This window comes from Macaca fascicularis, chromosome 3 (assembly GCF_037993035.2).
Source record: "Macaca fascicularis isolate 582-1 chromosome 3, T2T-MFA8v1.1".
In the NCBI taxonomy this organism is placed as follows: domain Eukaryota; kingdom Metazoa; phylum Chordata; class Mammalia; order Primates; family Cercopithecidae; genus Macaca; species Macaca fascicularis.
The window spans coordinates 89,612,055-89,626,840 of NC_088377.1; the positions used below are offsets into that span (position 1 = coordinate 89,612,055).

General features: G+C 37.4%; 1 protein-coding gene across 8 annotated transcripts in view; it reads right to left on the reverse strand.

The window, feature by feature from the left end:
- SUGCT (succinyl-CoA:glutarate-CoA transferase) overlaps positions 1–14,786 on the reverse strand; it is a 752,487-nt gene that overhangs the window by 102,714 nt on the left and 634,987 nt on the right. For all 8 annotated transcript variants that reach the window (XR_010585693.1, XR_010585692.1, XM_065542089.1 and 5 more), the window contains one exon: positions 10,875–10,938. Coding sequence is in view for 6 of the 8 variants with exons in the window: in XM_065542089.1 (XP_065398161.1) it covers positions 10,875–10,938 (64 nt within the window). In the remaining 2 variants the exon portion in view is untranslated. The remainder of the gene's footprint in view (positions 1–10,874; positions 10,939–14,786) is intronic.

Consider the following 14,786-nt stretch of genomic DNA (forward strand, 5'->3'; position numbering starts at 1 on the left):
TGGAATCACACAGTATTTGTCACTAATTTATTTTTAAACTTTTCTGGCTATAGTATCAACCACATGCTTGGGGAAGAAAAATCATCTTAACTCTATTATACCAACACAACATTGTTTGCAGTTTCATTAATGCTGCTCTAAGGAATCAGGCTCTAACTTTGAAATAATACCAGCCCCAGGTCAGCAAGAGGAAATTTGCCCACACAGCACCATGGCCACAGAGATCACTGGAAAGACAAAAATTCTGGGTGATTCCAGGAGGCAGCTTAATATCTTGGCTCTTTTGATTATTGAAATCTGCATATGTATCCCAAACATGTCTCCTTTATTCCCCTTCCAAACAGCATCTCTGTTAATGTGTGAAAACAGTACAACTAGGGGGAAATGTAGTCCACATGTTTTGGTGCATTTACACTTATATGCTCTTGAGAATATCAAAATAGCCTAACAATACATTTTCCGATGGCTGCTGCTGCTTTTTTTTTTTTTTTAATAGAAACACAATTACAGGCTTTGTAAAAAACAAAAACAACCACCACAAAAATCCATGTAATCCCAAAATAGGTAATCCCCAAAGAGATAGGTAATCCTAAAATAGATAGGCTGAATCTAACTTTTAATTCTTAAAATGTAAATATTATTTAAATAAATGTCAACTGAACTTCAAATTTAAAATATATCCAGCAGCCTTTAAATTAGAGACTGATGTAAGATAGGTTAAAAAAAAACTGCAATAGTTGGTTCAACTTCCTTTTTTGGCTCAATTTTAGGAGATAATACTAAATAGAGAAAAGAGGATAGATTAAAGATACACCCAGAGCTGGGTTTGAATTGCAACACTAACATTGGTTGGTGTAGCAACATTCAGCAAATCTCTATTTTCTTATCTGTAAAGTGGACATAGTAATATGGCTTACTGAATTGTCCTGGCGAAGAAACAAATGGTATATAAAAAGTATTCGTATATATACCATATATAGATAAGTATTAAGCAGATGTTTATTTACTTACATTCCCTCCTCTCAAATTTGAATGCTCCACAGCAATTATGCCATTAAAACCTATTCACAAAATATAGTTATGTGCAGCATAGTGAATTGCATTTTTCTGGTAAATTAAAAGGATGAAAAGACTAATCCCATTAGAACAAGAAAACAGGGCACTAGAAGCTGAAGTCAGTTATTTAAGGTCACACATGAACTTGAAGGCCCAGCAACAAAGAGAAAGCAGAATTAGTCTTTGTTGCAGATATTCTTTAATCCTGCGGAGGGTAGTTAGTGCTTCTCTGGCTTTTTGTGGCTGCAGCATCTTCTTGGTACTTTTATTTGACCATATCCCCGCCTCAAATGCCCAAAATGTCCTGTTATTAACTTTTTTCATTTTTAATTTGGTTAAAATTTGGTTTTTGCTTAACTGCTTGAAAAGCTTATGGCTTCTTGAAATAACCTGGGATTTAGAGCTCTTAGGAACATTTCAAACAGACATAAGGGTTGTAAGTAGGTTAGACTATTTGGCAACCCACTCCAATAGGCACACAACCCATTCTGACTTATACAATGTTCAGATAAAGGGCAAATTAGGGAAGCATTTCAAGGTCCCTCAGGTCCCCCTTCCTATGTGGTGTTAGAACATCTTACTCAAAGGAAGAACTCAGAGACACGCTGACTGTTAATGCCATACCCAGATAAAGATATGCCAAGAAGATATGGTTTCATAAAAGCTGATACATACAGGACAAATAAGATTCGGTCTAGCTGAAGAGAGAAGCAATAAGGTCCACAGACCTAGCTCAGTACCCCAAATCCTGAAGGTTTGGGGATGATATGAAAAATGAGATATGATACATTTCCTATTGATTATAGTAAGGTATCTGGAGGTTCTTCTTTAACCCCTTTACTACAATTTCTTTATCTCCACCAACATCTTATTAATATTAACATAACATTGTGTGCTTAGTCAAAATTAAACTACGATCCTTTTACATAAAAAGATGGCTTGCTCCATCTGGCTTAGTCAGATAAATATTTTATCTAAGTCTTCTTAATCAGAATACTTCTTGACATCTTAAAGACTGATATTTAAAAAAAAAAAAAAAAATCCATGAAATTCAGCCCCATTTAGCTCTTCATGCACCAAGGAGTCCCTTCTTGGTAATGCTGAAGGAAAACAAAGCCACTCCTCTTTGAGAAAGGATTAAAATGACTCCCTGTCCAACCAGGAATCAACTGAGCAATAAAGCCAAGCAACTCACTCCTAGCTGAAGACACTTGGAGACAAAGATAATGGCACTTCTTGATTCTTCAAGTTAACGCCATGACACTGAAGTCCAAACTGGAAGAAACTTTTGTATTTAGCGATCGTAAGGTATTTGGTTTTACTTCTCTAATCAGATTACATGTCTAATTAAATTTGATTAATTTAATTTATTCCCTAAAGGCTTATCATAAAGTCAGTACTTAAAGTTGATCCAGAAAGACTTCTTTGTGTACTCAGTGAAGGTTTGCTGCAGCTAATACACCAGGAACGCAATCAAGAACCGATGAAAATTTCTGATACATCTTCTGACACAATAACAAAAATGGTATACCATCATTTAGCCTTTCACTCTTCCTGTGGCTTTTTATTTTTCTTTTGATTTCTATATTCAGGTTAACATTCAATGGTCCACTTGGATTATTTAAAACATACCTCTAATCTCAAGGCTCATTCTGCATAGAAATACTGGAAAAAATACCAAAGAATGTATAAGTCCAATTAAATATTCCCCCAGGAAAATTCTTGAGCATAACTATCACTTCCTAGTAGTGAAAACTTACTCTACACCCCAGGAATTCATTGATAACTTAGGGTTGATTTGCAATAAGAGTTTCTTGTCTGTTAGACACATTCACTTATCAGGAAACCAACCCACTAGGGTCTAGGTTGATGAGGATATGTTGCAAAGGAACAACTGAGTTCTTGGCAGCTTTCCAAGTCCCAACTAACAGAAACAAGAATTCCCAGAGCATGAAAGCCCAGGTCTCACAAAATATTTCTTCCTCATGCCACAGATAAGCATAGTTGATGGAGATCCCTGAGTTGTATCAGCGACAGTAACTTGGCTCTCAGAGCTTCTCTGGTGCCTGATGGAAAGACATACCTGGGGATGTAATTCACGCCTCCTTTGTTTCCTCCCTGCTCTCCTAGGAAGGAAAATTACTGTGCCATTCATTTCTCACAGAACAGTAACAATGTCTACTATCCCACCTTATTGTTATAGGGACTTCCAGAGAAGACTCCAGGCACTCAATGGCAAGTCACCTGAGAATACACTGATTGATTTCACTCTCAGTATCCTGCCATGGGTTAAGGATTTAATAATGGTAAAAAATAATTGAGGACTTTGGGAAGTACCCTAGCTAGTCTATTTGAAAATTCACTTTCCTGCCAGCTTTCTCTCATTTTGTTGACAGACTATAGAAACTTCCTTTCATCTCTTTCCTCTTTTTGCAGCTTAACCTGGTCCCTAAAGGAGTATGCTCTTTCTAGAAGATAGATTATGCACTACGCACAACATGAAAACTTTACACACTTTTCCTGTTGTCATCTGAAGGGCCTTTCTACCTGGAAGAAATAACTTATCTCACCTTTCATTCTCACATTGGTTTTACACAGAATTCCTTGTGAGCACCAACATACTTAAACTTTATGGAGAGATATATGATGAAACTTTGGTTCCTCTTAATTTTTCTCTTTCCCCAGTGAGATTTGTGACAGCTTTCCCCATTGCTGTTATCCATTATAGAAATTTAACTGCACTTTGAGGACATGTGATTTCAGAAACATGATCTAATTTTCTACCTAAAGGGAAGAAAAAAAGCTAAAAGTAACAGGGGAAGGCAAAGTCTTGTGTAGCATAGAAAAGGCAGAGTTGTAATGCATGGAAAATACAAGGCAGTTACTCCATTTAATGTATGGGCTTCAAACTGAAAACTAACTAAATAAGTAAAATAAACTGTTATCAGAGAGCTTCTGCGGGTAGCCAGTCCATTAATAAAAAATGCCTACTGAATAAATGGATCATAAACCATGTTTTGGATTAGTAGTTTTTCATTGTAATCATCATCCAGAAAATGTTCTTAAGTTCCTAGTTGGCATAGAGGGTGCTGGTTAGACTTCAAATCATGACATTTTTGCCCTCCAGGAGCTTATGAAGGTATACTGTCTCAAACCCAGAGAAGTGTTTTAGATAATTATTTACAAAACATCTTGCAAAACACTCAGAAATACAATGTGTCTGATCACACAACAGAGGAGTACATTCAACTTTATAAAAATTCACCTTAAAATCCAAATATCAATATTCTAACAATTTGATTGAAACTACACTCATGCATGGTGGTGACTACTGTCTCTGAATCCAACACCCACTAGTTAAAAATTGCTGCAAGTTCCAAATGTGAGTATTAAAATACTATGGAGAAAATATATTGAAGAACTTGGAGCTGCTTTCTGAAAAACACAGATCAGGGGATCAGCAGGCAGAAGTAACTCAATTTTGAATCCTTTTGCATGTATAGAAGACTGCTTCCCCTTCACAGCTCAGACACACTCACCACTGACACACTTCCCAGAAGTGCAACTAGAATCAAATGACTGCAATGCACATTCACAGGAAGTATCTGAAAAAGGTTATGGTGAGAAACTGCAGAGCTACACATCAAACTCTATTCCAATGACATCCTTTGAAGTTTGGTGCTCAGCACCAATGCTAACTTGGCACCTCCACAGTACATTCAAGGACAGCATGCTCCACTCTGGCTCAAAGGCCAAAGGCTGGTGTGATTGCAAGAAGATGCAAATGGTGAATGGCTTACAGGAAATTGGCCAACCTTTGGAATGTGATAACTTATGCAAGATCTTCCCACTAAAGTCACAAATAAGGTGAAATTTATGTAATGGCCCATCTCCTGTTGTAGAAATGCTGTGGTGTAAACTTGAATGTGCTTTTTTAATTTCTGTAATTAACAAATAGAAATTTCTATCAATTTCACAGTGTAAAATTTAGGACACTGTAAGTTTTACAAAAGTCTTCAACAGAGATAGAAATTACCCCTAAAATCAATCCATGAGAACATCTGCTAAACCAGTGGTTTCTATCCAAGCTCCACTTCCAAATCCTACCTTCATTCCTCAGACAGTAGGAATCTCAGGGACCCCGGCATAGATACCTTTGAATTTTTTGGATGCGTATTGAATGTGATTATTAGCTCTATTTTAGAACTTATTCATCTGGCCTCTGGCTCCCTCTTCAGGGTCCCTGTGAGCCTGCCCCCTCCCTATTTCTCCACCGGAGTGCTTTCTCTGCTCCTCCAGGGTGCCATGCACTCACATTGTTTATGTATCTGTTTGCATTTTTTTTACATTATATAATTTAATTGAAGAATCCTTGGCATCGTTGATGCATCATAGGATCATTACGTCTATTAAAAAGCTATTTGTTCAAATTTTCTCATAAGAACATGAAAACATTTTATTCTATGTACAATAATGTATACAAATGTAAATCGGTCATCAAAGAGACCTGAAGTAATTAAAGAGGTATATTTACAGTAGCACATCACAGTAAATGGAAAACCACTCACAGATTCAACATTGATACTGTTTTTGTACTTGGTTACACACTGAAGGTGAAGCATACATTTCACTTTTCAGAGAAACCTTTCCTCAGCCCACACACTAGGTGAGGTCTCCCTGGTATGGGCACCCAGAGCCTTGAGCTGTTGCCCTTGATTCTCCAAGGAAACATTCAACCTACTTTTCCATGTTCATTGTTCACGCCTGTTTCCCCTGGCAAAGCATAAGCTCCATGAGGGACTGCTCCTATCCAGCTTTCTCCCCAGAGCTTACGTAGTGTACCGGACACAGTAAGTTTAGTTAGGTTAGTTGTGGGGGAAAGGGGAGGTAACGTTTGAGGTTTTATCACCCAATATAGGTTATATTAATTAGGAGCAAATTAGTACATTGTGCCTACCATGCTGACACTTCTATCACTAAGCTAATGGTGACCTCAAACTAACAACCACTTCCCTCACTGAGGGCTCTTAGAACACCAGAATGTTGGAGGCTGGCAAAGAGACACATGATACCTGTTCTCACTTATACGCCCATTGATAGTTCATTTTTCTTTGTCTCTCTTCACCTTTAACTGTATAATAGGCTTTAAAGCTTAGATGAGAGCGTACTTTAATGAATAATATACTAAATAAAGAACAATAGCATTAGCATAACTAAAACTCACACTTAGAGATAATTCATGGGCTTAACTAGTTTGCATGCTTTAACTAGATCATCTGAAAACACAAATTACATTTCTTTCCTAATTCTTTATTAGAGTTTGAAGATGATAGAGAATTATATGAAAGCGAGTGTTTGCAATAGATATAATAAAGGAAATCGTTTAGATGATACTACTTATTGTATTTTAATAATGGGAATGATTACAAAGATTGAAACAATGTACTAAATGGCTGAAATAATTATTTTCTTTAAGTAGCCAAGAGGGATTTTTAAGAGGTAAATAATTTCCCATCCTTGTCCAAAGTATATTAAACCTGGGCTGACCAGTGCCTTTAACATATTAATCAATAAACTCTCATCTGAAGGAATGTTACGTGGATTTATACAACTCTAAAGGCGGCTCTATAAATATCACATGATTTACTGCTGTTTTTAAGCGACAAGTTTCTGGTAATGACTAAGATAGAAAGTGCTTCAGGTAAATTAGTGCGACATACAGAAAATTCAGTACTGGTTGCAAGAAGTTCATTAATAAGGCAGGAAATATAAATAACTAGAATAATTTAGAATGGTAATAAGATGGTAATGCTAATAATGCTAATAACAATCCTAATAAGGATTGTTACTGTAAACGTGAAGATGTGGATATGTATGTGTAAATCTATAGAACTATGTTTAACAAATTCAAAATGTGTCTCCACTAGTTAACCAGAAAACCGTGTAGCAAAAGTCACCTCTAACTGTAGCCTGTGTTTCTTGTTTTGGCAGACATATCACATGGAGACATTCTGAGGAAATCTGAGTTATGTCTATAGCATTTATGAGTTCTCCAATGGGGACATCCCCAACAAAGAAAGGCAGAACTATCATAGGTAAATAAAATCAAGGACAGGTGGAATCCACAGACAAACTGTAAATTTAATTACTGATAAATTCCCTTTGCATTTAATAACTCTTGTCCTGTCTGTGTGGCCTCTTATTGGGATACAATGAATTACGAGATACAATAGCCTCTTTTTATCTGACATCTATAAGCAGAATTGTCATTCCCCTCTCATGAGGAATTCATATGTGCTGCACTCAAAAGACACTCAGATTCTAATTCCAAACATAAACTAGACTCATGCATTTCATCTCAAATCTGGGAATTCCTGTATTGATAATTCTATAGAAAGAATACAAGATAACAGGATAGACATACCAAAAAGATGACTAAGCCCTATAAACATTAAACAAAAATAGAATTTTCCAAAGGGAGGTTAAAACAAAAAAAGGAGAAAGAAATTGCTGTGGATCTGAGAACTCTATTGTAGTCAAGTGAATTTTTTACTCCAATTATTTACTTCTCCCTGTGCCCATGCTCCTCACCATATAACACTGAAATTTCTCTCAGAAAGAGTCACATGTATTTCCCCACCCTTTTGGATACAGCCTAAAACTTGCTTTTGGCCGGGCACAGTGCCTGACATCTGTAATCCCAGCACTTTGGGAGGCTGAGGCAGGTGGATCACCTGAGGTCAGGAGTTTGAGACCAGCCTGACCAACATGGTGAAATCCTGTCTCTACTAAAAATACAGAAATTAGCTTGGCGTGGTGGTACATCCCTGTAATCCCAGCTACTCCGGAGGCTGAGGCAGCGGAATCGCTAGAACCTGGTAGGTGGAGGTTGCAGTGAGCTGATATTGTGCCACTTCACTCCAGCCTGGGTGACAGAGTGAGACTATCTCAAAACAAATTAATTTAAAAAATAAAACTTGCTTGGACTAATGAGATGCAGGCAGAAGCGTTTGCCAGCTGCATACCAACATCTTATGTAGCACTGTAGTTTCTGCTTGCCCCAGTGTTCTGCAGCCGTGACAATCAGAAGAGCAGGAGAGACACATAGATTGGAAATGACTCCAAGCACCGGCAGAAGCTAAACCTGGCCAGACCTGGAACTAGAAGCAAAGCTACCCAGCTGAGTCCAAGCTATATGAAACTTCCAAGTTAATCCACATGCATGGGATAAACAAATGCTTATGTTTGAAACCCATTAAGAGCTTGAGGTTATTTCTTACACAGCATTCTTGTTACAATGGCTACCTGATACATTTATAAATTAAAGTGGGCAAAAGAAATATTCTTCCCTTCTAGTAATCTGTAAAGAATATTTCCTTCCTCCTGAGATTTAGCTTTCATTTATTTACAATGAAAGTCAGAAAATTCATGCCTGATTGAAAGAGTGTTACCTCCAATGAGTTCATTCTAGGTTGGCCACTGACTTACTTTTTTCGTCATTATCATGCTGACAATCATATTGACTTTCAAATGCTTACCCTTTCTCTAATGTGTTGGGGATACCAACCCCTGTATGACCTCATCTGTAAACTTGTGGGGTTAAGTGATCACTGGTTCTTCAGGTCCCAGACTTCCAAGGAGAGATGTATGGAAGACCACAGCATGGTGGGCAGAGGAGGAAAGCTAAACAATAGGAGTACTAACCTATCAATCAGCATAACTCTGCTTCCATCTGTGTTAGCTATGAATTCTTCATGTGGAAAATCAGTTTTACTATTTAAATATCAAAAACTACTAGACCAGATGTTTTCTAAAGTCTTCTAATACTCAAAGCCCTATGATTACGTTTTTATTTTGACCACTCCCTTCTCTTTATTTCTATTCCCATGACCCTAATTTAAGACACTATCACCTAAACTCCTGTATCACTTCCTAACCTGACACTCTGCTTTAAGCTGTAAATTATGTCATTTTATTCCCCTACTTAAAATGACAGAAAACCCAACTTTAACGGGGCCCCCAGGCTCTCCCTATTGCTCCAGTCTCATTTACTGCCCCACTTCCCCACCTTTCATCCTGGCTTAGAACACGCCCCACTCTTCATCACCTTGGGGTTTTCTCCCATGCTGTTCCCTCTGCTGGAAATGCTTGTTCTCTATTCTTTTTGCCTTCAGTGTCATGTTACAAGTCGGCCTCTCAGAGACTTTCTTCAATCACCTAAACTACAGAAGGCCCCACCTGACCCCTATCATTCTCTATGACAGCACATTCTTCTTTCTTTCTTTGCACTTATGACTTACAGTTATGGAAACATTTGTTGGTTGTTATATTATTCAACTTCCTATTAAGTATCAGCTCCAGGTGGACTGGGCTGAAGTTGTCTGGTTTATTTTTGTATTTTTAGGACCCAAAGCAGTACCTGGCACATAGTATATATGCAATAATATAGATGAGTGCATGAACTAATGAACTTCTTAGCTTTTGTCAACATTTTTTTCTACCACTTTTCTATATCATATAACATTTCCCTAGAACGTGATCTCAGTCTTTCGGCTCTCTTAGTTACCTTCCTTAAACCATGCATAATGTTCCTTATGTTCTTGAACATTAGAATTTTCTCTTCCACTTTCTTATTCATCATACTTCCCTCTTCTTACTCTTTTCATGTGCGAGTGGTCACTATCTGGTAGGTTGTGGGAGATTATTATAAAGCTGATCCCAAATCTTAGAATTAGATTCTATTTAGGATAAAATTAACAAGAATAGTCCTTCAATAAATAAGACCAGATACCTATAGAAGTAAATACTCTATGCACCTGACTGAGGTGACGGAGGAGTTTGGCAAATACCTAAATTTCAAGTAAGATGACCAGGAAATGATTTTAGGAAAAAACAATAACAAAAAGTATATCCTAGCTAATTTAATTGACCTCCGTCAGAAGAAAAGAAAAAAAAAATAAGTGCTTGGTTTGTAGATAGCCTAGAAAATATGGACACAATGAACAAATAATGTGGAACTCCATTGTTGGAATGTGGATTTTTCTAGCAATGCCTGGAATAGAGAAACACAATATCTGATAACGGTAATATTACGATTATCAGAGAAATGAAGGCTGTGGGAGGGAAATGTATTGGTCACAAGCTCTCACTATTGTTTAAATGCACCACCTAAGAGGATGCTTTGAGAGTCGGCATGAGTCTACTGACTGCTGAAATGAGAGCTCCCTCTGCAAGTGAAGAAGCTGGCATTTCGGCTTAGGCAGCGGTCTCTGATGAGTTGGTTTAGTATGAGTCAACTTACAAAAATTCAATCTATTCTGGGTGTACTGAAAACATTTAGTTTCTTGATCTGTAAAGCCAAGATCCATACCTTAAACCACAGTTATGAAAGAAAAAGGCCGAGCCTGGGCAGTCAGTAGCCTTCCTTGGACTCCAATTATATCTTGCCTGGCTTTCTTTCCAATTCTCATATGAACCACACTCTATTTCTTGTTATTGGCCATACCTATTACTATCAACCTGTTGATAATTACATGATGTACTTTCGTGAGCATGTGATTACACAAAATGAAATTAAGAAATGCAAGCATTTTTTTGTCATTGTGGCAATCTGACACTCCTTAGAACTAAGACACAATGCCGTAGTCTCATCATACATTTCTGTGAGTGCAGTCCTAGGATTCCCCTTTTACCCAAAGTTATAAATTTGTATAATGTCTTGGAAAGTTGTTTGGGAGCTCATAAGCTACCTGTAGTAAACAGCATATGGGACAATTAATAAAGAAAGGTGTTAGAGAAAATACCAAAACTTTTCAGACCTGGGACGGAAATCTTCCCCACAGTTGGATGCTCCATCTCCATAATAAGGCTGTTGTGTAATACCTGAAAAGGCAAAAACAGAGAGAAAAATAACTTACAAAATAAAACCATCTTCAATTACAAGGCATGGACAGTCATCTATTCAGTCAACATCAAAGAAAGATATGGCAAAACACAGAGATGTTTAAAATTTTAATTTGAAAGTAAATACTTGACATAAAAATAATGTTTCATCTTATAATACACCAAATGAAGCCAAAAAAGACTAGAGGATTCATGGACTAGAAAACATTTCAATAAGACCTTCCCACTCTTAAAATTTTTATTTGCCCCTAAATATAGCAGATGATTTCCTCTCTTTCATCTATGGATGCTCCCCTAATATTAAAGCTCAGCCCTTTCCTGCATAACCTTATGGCAGGACTCGGCCAAGGACAAGAAATAGGACCTCGAACAGAGCAGCACACTGGGGTGATACACATGCTCCTGGAAAACTGTGCAGCAGAAGGTATGGGGAGTCAGTCCATTTGAAGAATAAATCAGAGTATCCAGAAGGCTCGGTGACTGCTGGAGGTGGAAAGATTCAGGGCTGCTGTGACAAGCAAATGAGCAGCAGACAGCAAATCCAGAGGAGACCCAGGTCAGAGGCGTGCACAGGGAAGCTGAACCAGGAACGTTTTCAATGGTGGTCAAGACCTTAAGCAAAAGACTAGAGTTCAGAAACAGGATTCCAGGATACTGGAGTAAAAAAGCCAGAGACTTCATCCCAGAGGGCTGATTAGATTCTCATGCAATGGTGAGGCAGGAAATTTAAAAAATAATAATAAAATAAAATAAATTTTTCCATATTAAATTAATTTATTTCAAAGACAACAATAAGTATATTTTTATAAATTTTTATTCTCTATAATAACTTCAAATATTCTATTTTACCTAAAAAATACAATAAAATCATAAAAAACCTAAACAAACCTAAAACTACAACTATCTAAACACCATAATAAAAATTATAAAATAAACCAATACAAAACTCTTTAAAACAAAACCTAAATAATAAACATCTAAATTACTTAACAACAATCATATACAATCCTAAATTATAAACCTATTTTAATTTAATTAACTATCTTTATCCTGCCTCTATATCCCTACTTTCACACACTATAAACTTACTTCAAACTAACCCACCCCCTTTTATAAAATATATGTAAAAATCAAATGCTATCTTTATTCTAAACCCAATCTTTAAACACTAAATCTACTAAATCTAAACACATTCAATAATAAAAAATACCCTCCTTTATATACCCCAGAATCTCTCTCTAATCCTCCTAATCGCACAACAATGGGACCGAGATAGGTATCTAGTGTCCCATCAAGAACATAAGGTAGCCTTGGCTTGGGATTAAGATCTAAGGCCAGTTACTAGTGCAGGGACATTCTGCCAGTGCCTGACAAGAGAAATATACTTGATGCTGAATCACTTGACTGCTGAAATGAAGCAACTTAAATCCCTGGCAAATGAAGGCTGGAATGTTTCCCGGGGGTAGGCAAAAAGACAAAATCTGCAGTGCCCTCCAACTATAAGTGGTGGATGAGCTGAGGGCATGGAACCAAATTCTGGAACATAAGTGTTGAATTATTAGAGGCAAAATGTTCCGTGATACACAAATAGAAATGCTACTTTTTTTTTCTTTTTTTAAAACAACAACAACAACAAAAAACAATTGGAGGCTACCTGGTTATACCGTCTCAAAGAATCCAACATCTATTACTGGAACCTCAGTAAGACATTTATGGATATCTTACCTATAAATTGTGTTTCACCTGCACTATCTACCAAGCAGAGAACCTCTCTCTTCCTGTCCTGTACGTGCATCTAAAGGACAGAAGTATTTCAGTGGCACAGTAATCTTACAGACCACAATTTCATGCCAGCATCCCAAAGAGTGGCTGTTAAATTGGTTCTACAGCATTTTGAGCTTCAGGTAAAAGTAAGATTTGCCTATCTACCTTCTTACCATAATCTGTTCGCAGAGTAAAAGAGCATGGAATAAAGAAACTAATAAAATGTTTTCTCACTTTGCTAAGCTCAGAGAAAGAGCTTAAATTTCTTGGGTTTTATTCATTTCTAGTGAGTTTTTGGTCACATCATAAAATAAATCATCAATAAGACAACTTCATGGGTGACTTTTTAAGTGTAGAAATACAGTTTTGCTATGGCTAAATATTCTGGCTGCGCCTGGTTCCTTTGGAAATGGTTACCACTTTTTGGGTGATGCTCTTTAGACAACGATGTCAACCTCCCTCATTGAGGATGATAACACATCACACAGAGATTCTTTCTTTTGGGATCACCAGGTTTGTACTCAAGAGCTGGCCAGATAAAATTCTCGCCAGTGTTAGAATTGTGCTATAATTTAATTCTGGTGTGGCTCGTTCTCAGCACCCGCCCAGCACAGCTTCCTCCTATGTGGGGGTGGGGGCTAAATGCCAACGGGAGGTGCTAAATCTCAGTTCTACTGAGGACAGGAACAAAAATACCGAGCTAAATTTCACTCAAAACAATTATCTGCACACTGAATCATTCTTCTCTCCTCGTATCTCTGTTGCCCTCCTGACTACCTCTTTGTAATAACACTGCAGTGCTACTCACGAAAGACAAAAGTGAGTGTTCTTAGCTAAATATAACTTAACTGATAGTGTTGAAATTAATTAACGCTGAATTTTAATCATGTAGCAAACGTTAAGTGTCAAACGTGAAAGGGTAGTTGGTAAAGGTCAAGGGACATATGTCAAAGTTTTGTGAAGCAAAAGCTAGCAGTTGATTGAAATTTTCCACGGAAGCAGTTTAAAGAGTGTACTTTCTCCACCCCTACGCCGATTGCTGTCTATATAGGATATTTTCAGTATGAAACTTTAACCTTATCAATGCCTTTGCATTGAAAACCATTCCGTTTTAAGCAAAAATTTAAATTCTTCTTACGTTCGGCAGAGGAAGCTAACTGCAGTTTCTTATTTGCTATAGCATGCATGCAATTATGAGGCAAACAGGCTGGTGTGAGCCCCATGTTCAGAAGGAACGGATGTATTCCCCTGCTTGGTTGCCACCCACCTTTTTATATAAAGTGTGAAGTCCATACAATTCCATAGGCTTTCTTCGCGAATCAGGTCAGAATATCCCACAGAACAATGCGGTCTGTGGCAGTGCTGTCCCTGGAAACCCTGCCTAATGACTTGGAATCTTGGAAAACTCTCCAGCCTTGTTTGTGGGGCGAATCCTGCTCTGCTTAGTAACATACTAGAGGATTTCAGAACCCAGGAAGTCTGTCTGAATTCTAACATAAATCTCTCCTGCTTCATTACCCTTTCACGTTTTACCCTTCAACTCCCTTTCATGTTTGACACTTAACTTTGCTACATGATTAAATTTGTCTCCTCTAAACTTTACTGGAAATGAAGGAACTACCTGTTACCACTATTTGCGTAACATTTTTTGGAGAATGGTTACTAAACGTTTCCTTGTTCTTTTCTCATCTGGCCCCAACACCCGGACCTCTACCACCTTAACCTAGAAATTCAATTTAAAAACGCTTCGTTTTCTGACCAGTAACAATTAACTGCTACAATTTCCCTTAAGATGTTCAAGGCTTGAAGAGAGTTTCATGCCTTGGTGCTAGGTCTGGCCATTCGGGGCATTCTTTGTTGCACATTGAGTTGTTTCACTATAAGGCAGGGAATTTCTCTAGAATTTTGTAGTGAATTTTGTCCATTTGGCAATGTCTTTGGATTTTACTGTTTTCTCCTTCATTTTACTTATTTTATCCTTCCTAGGTCTTTCATGGTTTAGTAGCTCTTCTAAATTCCATTTCTTCTCCTTGAAATTTCAAAAGCCTATTCTTGACAAGAAT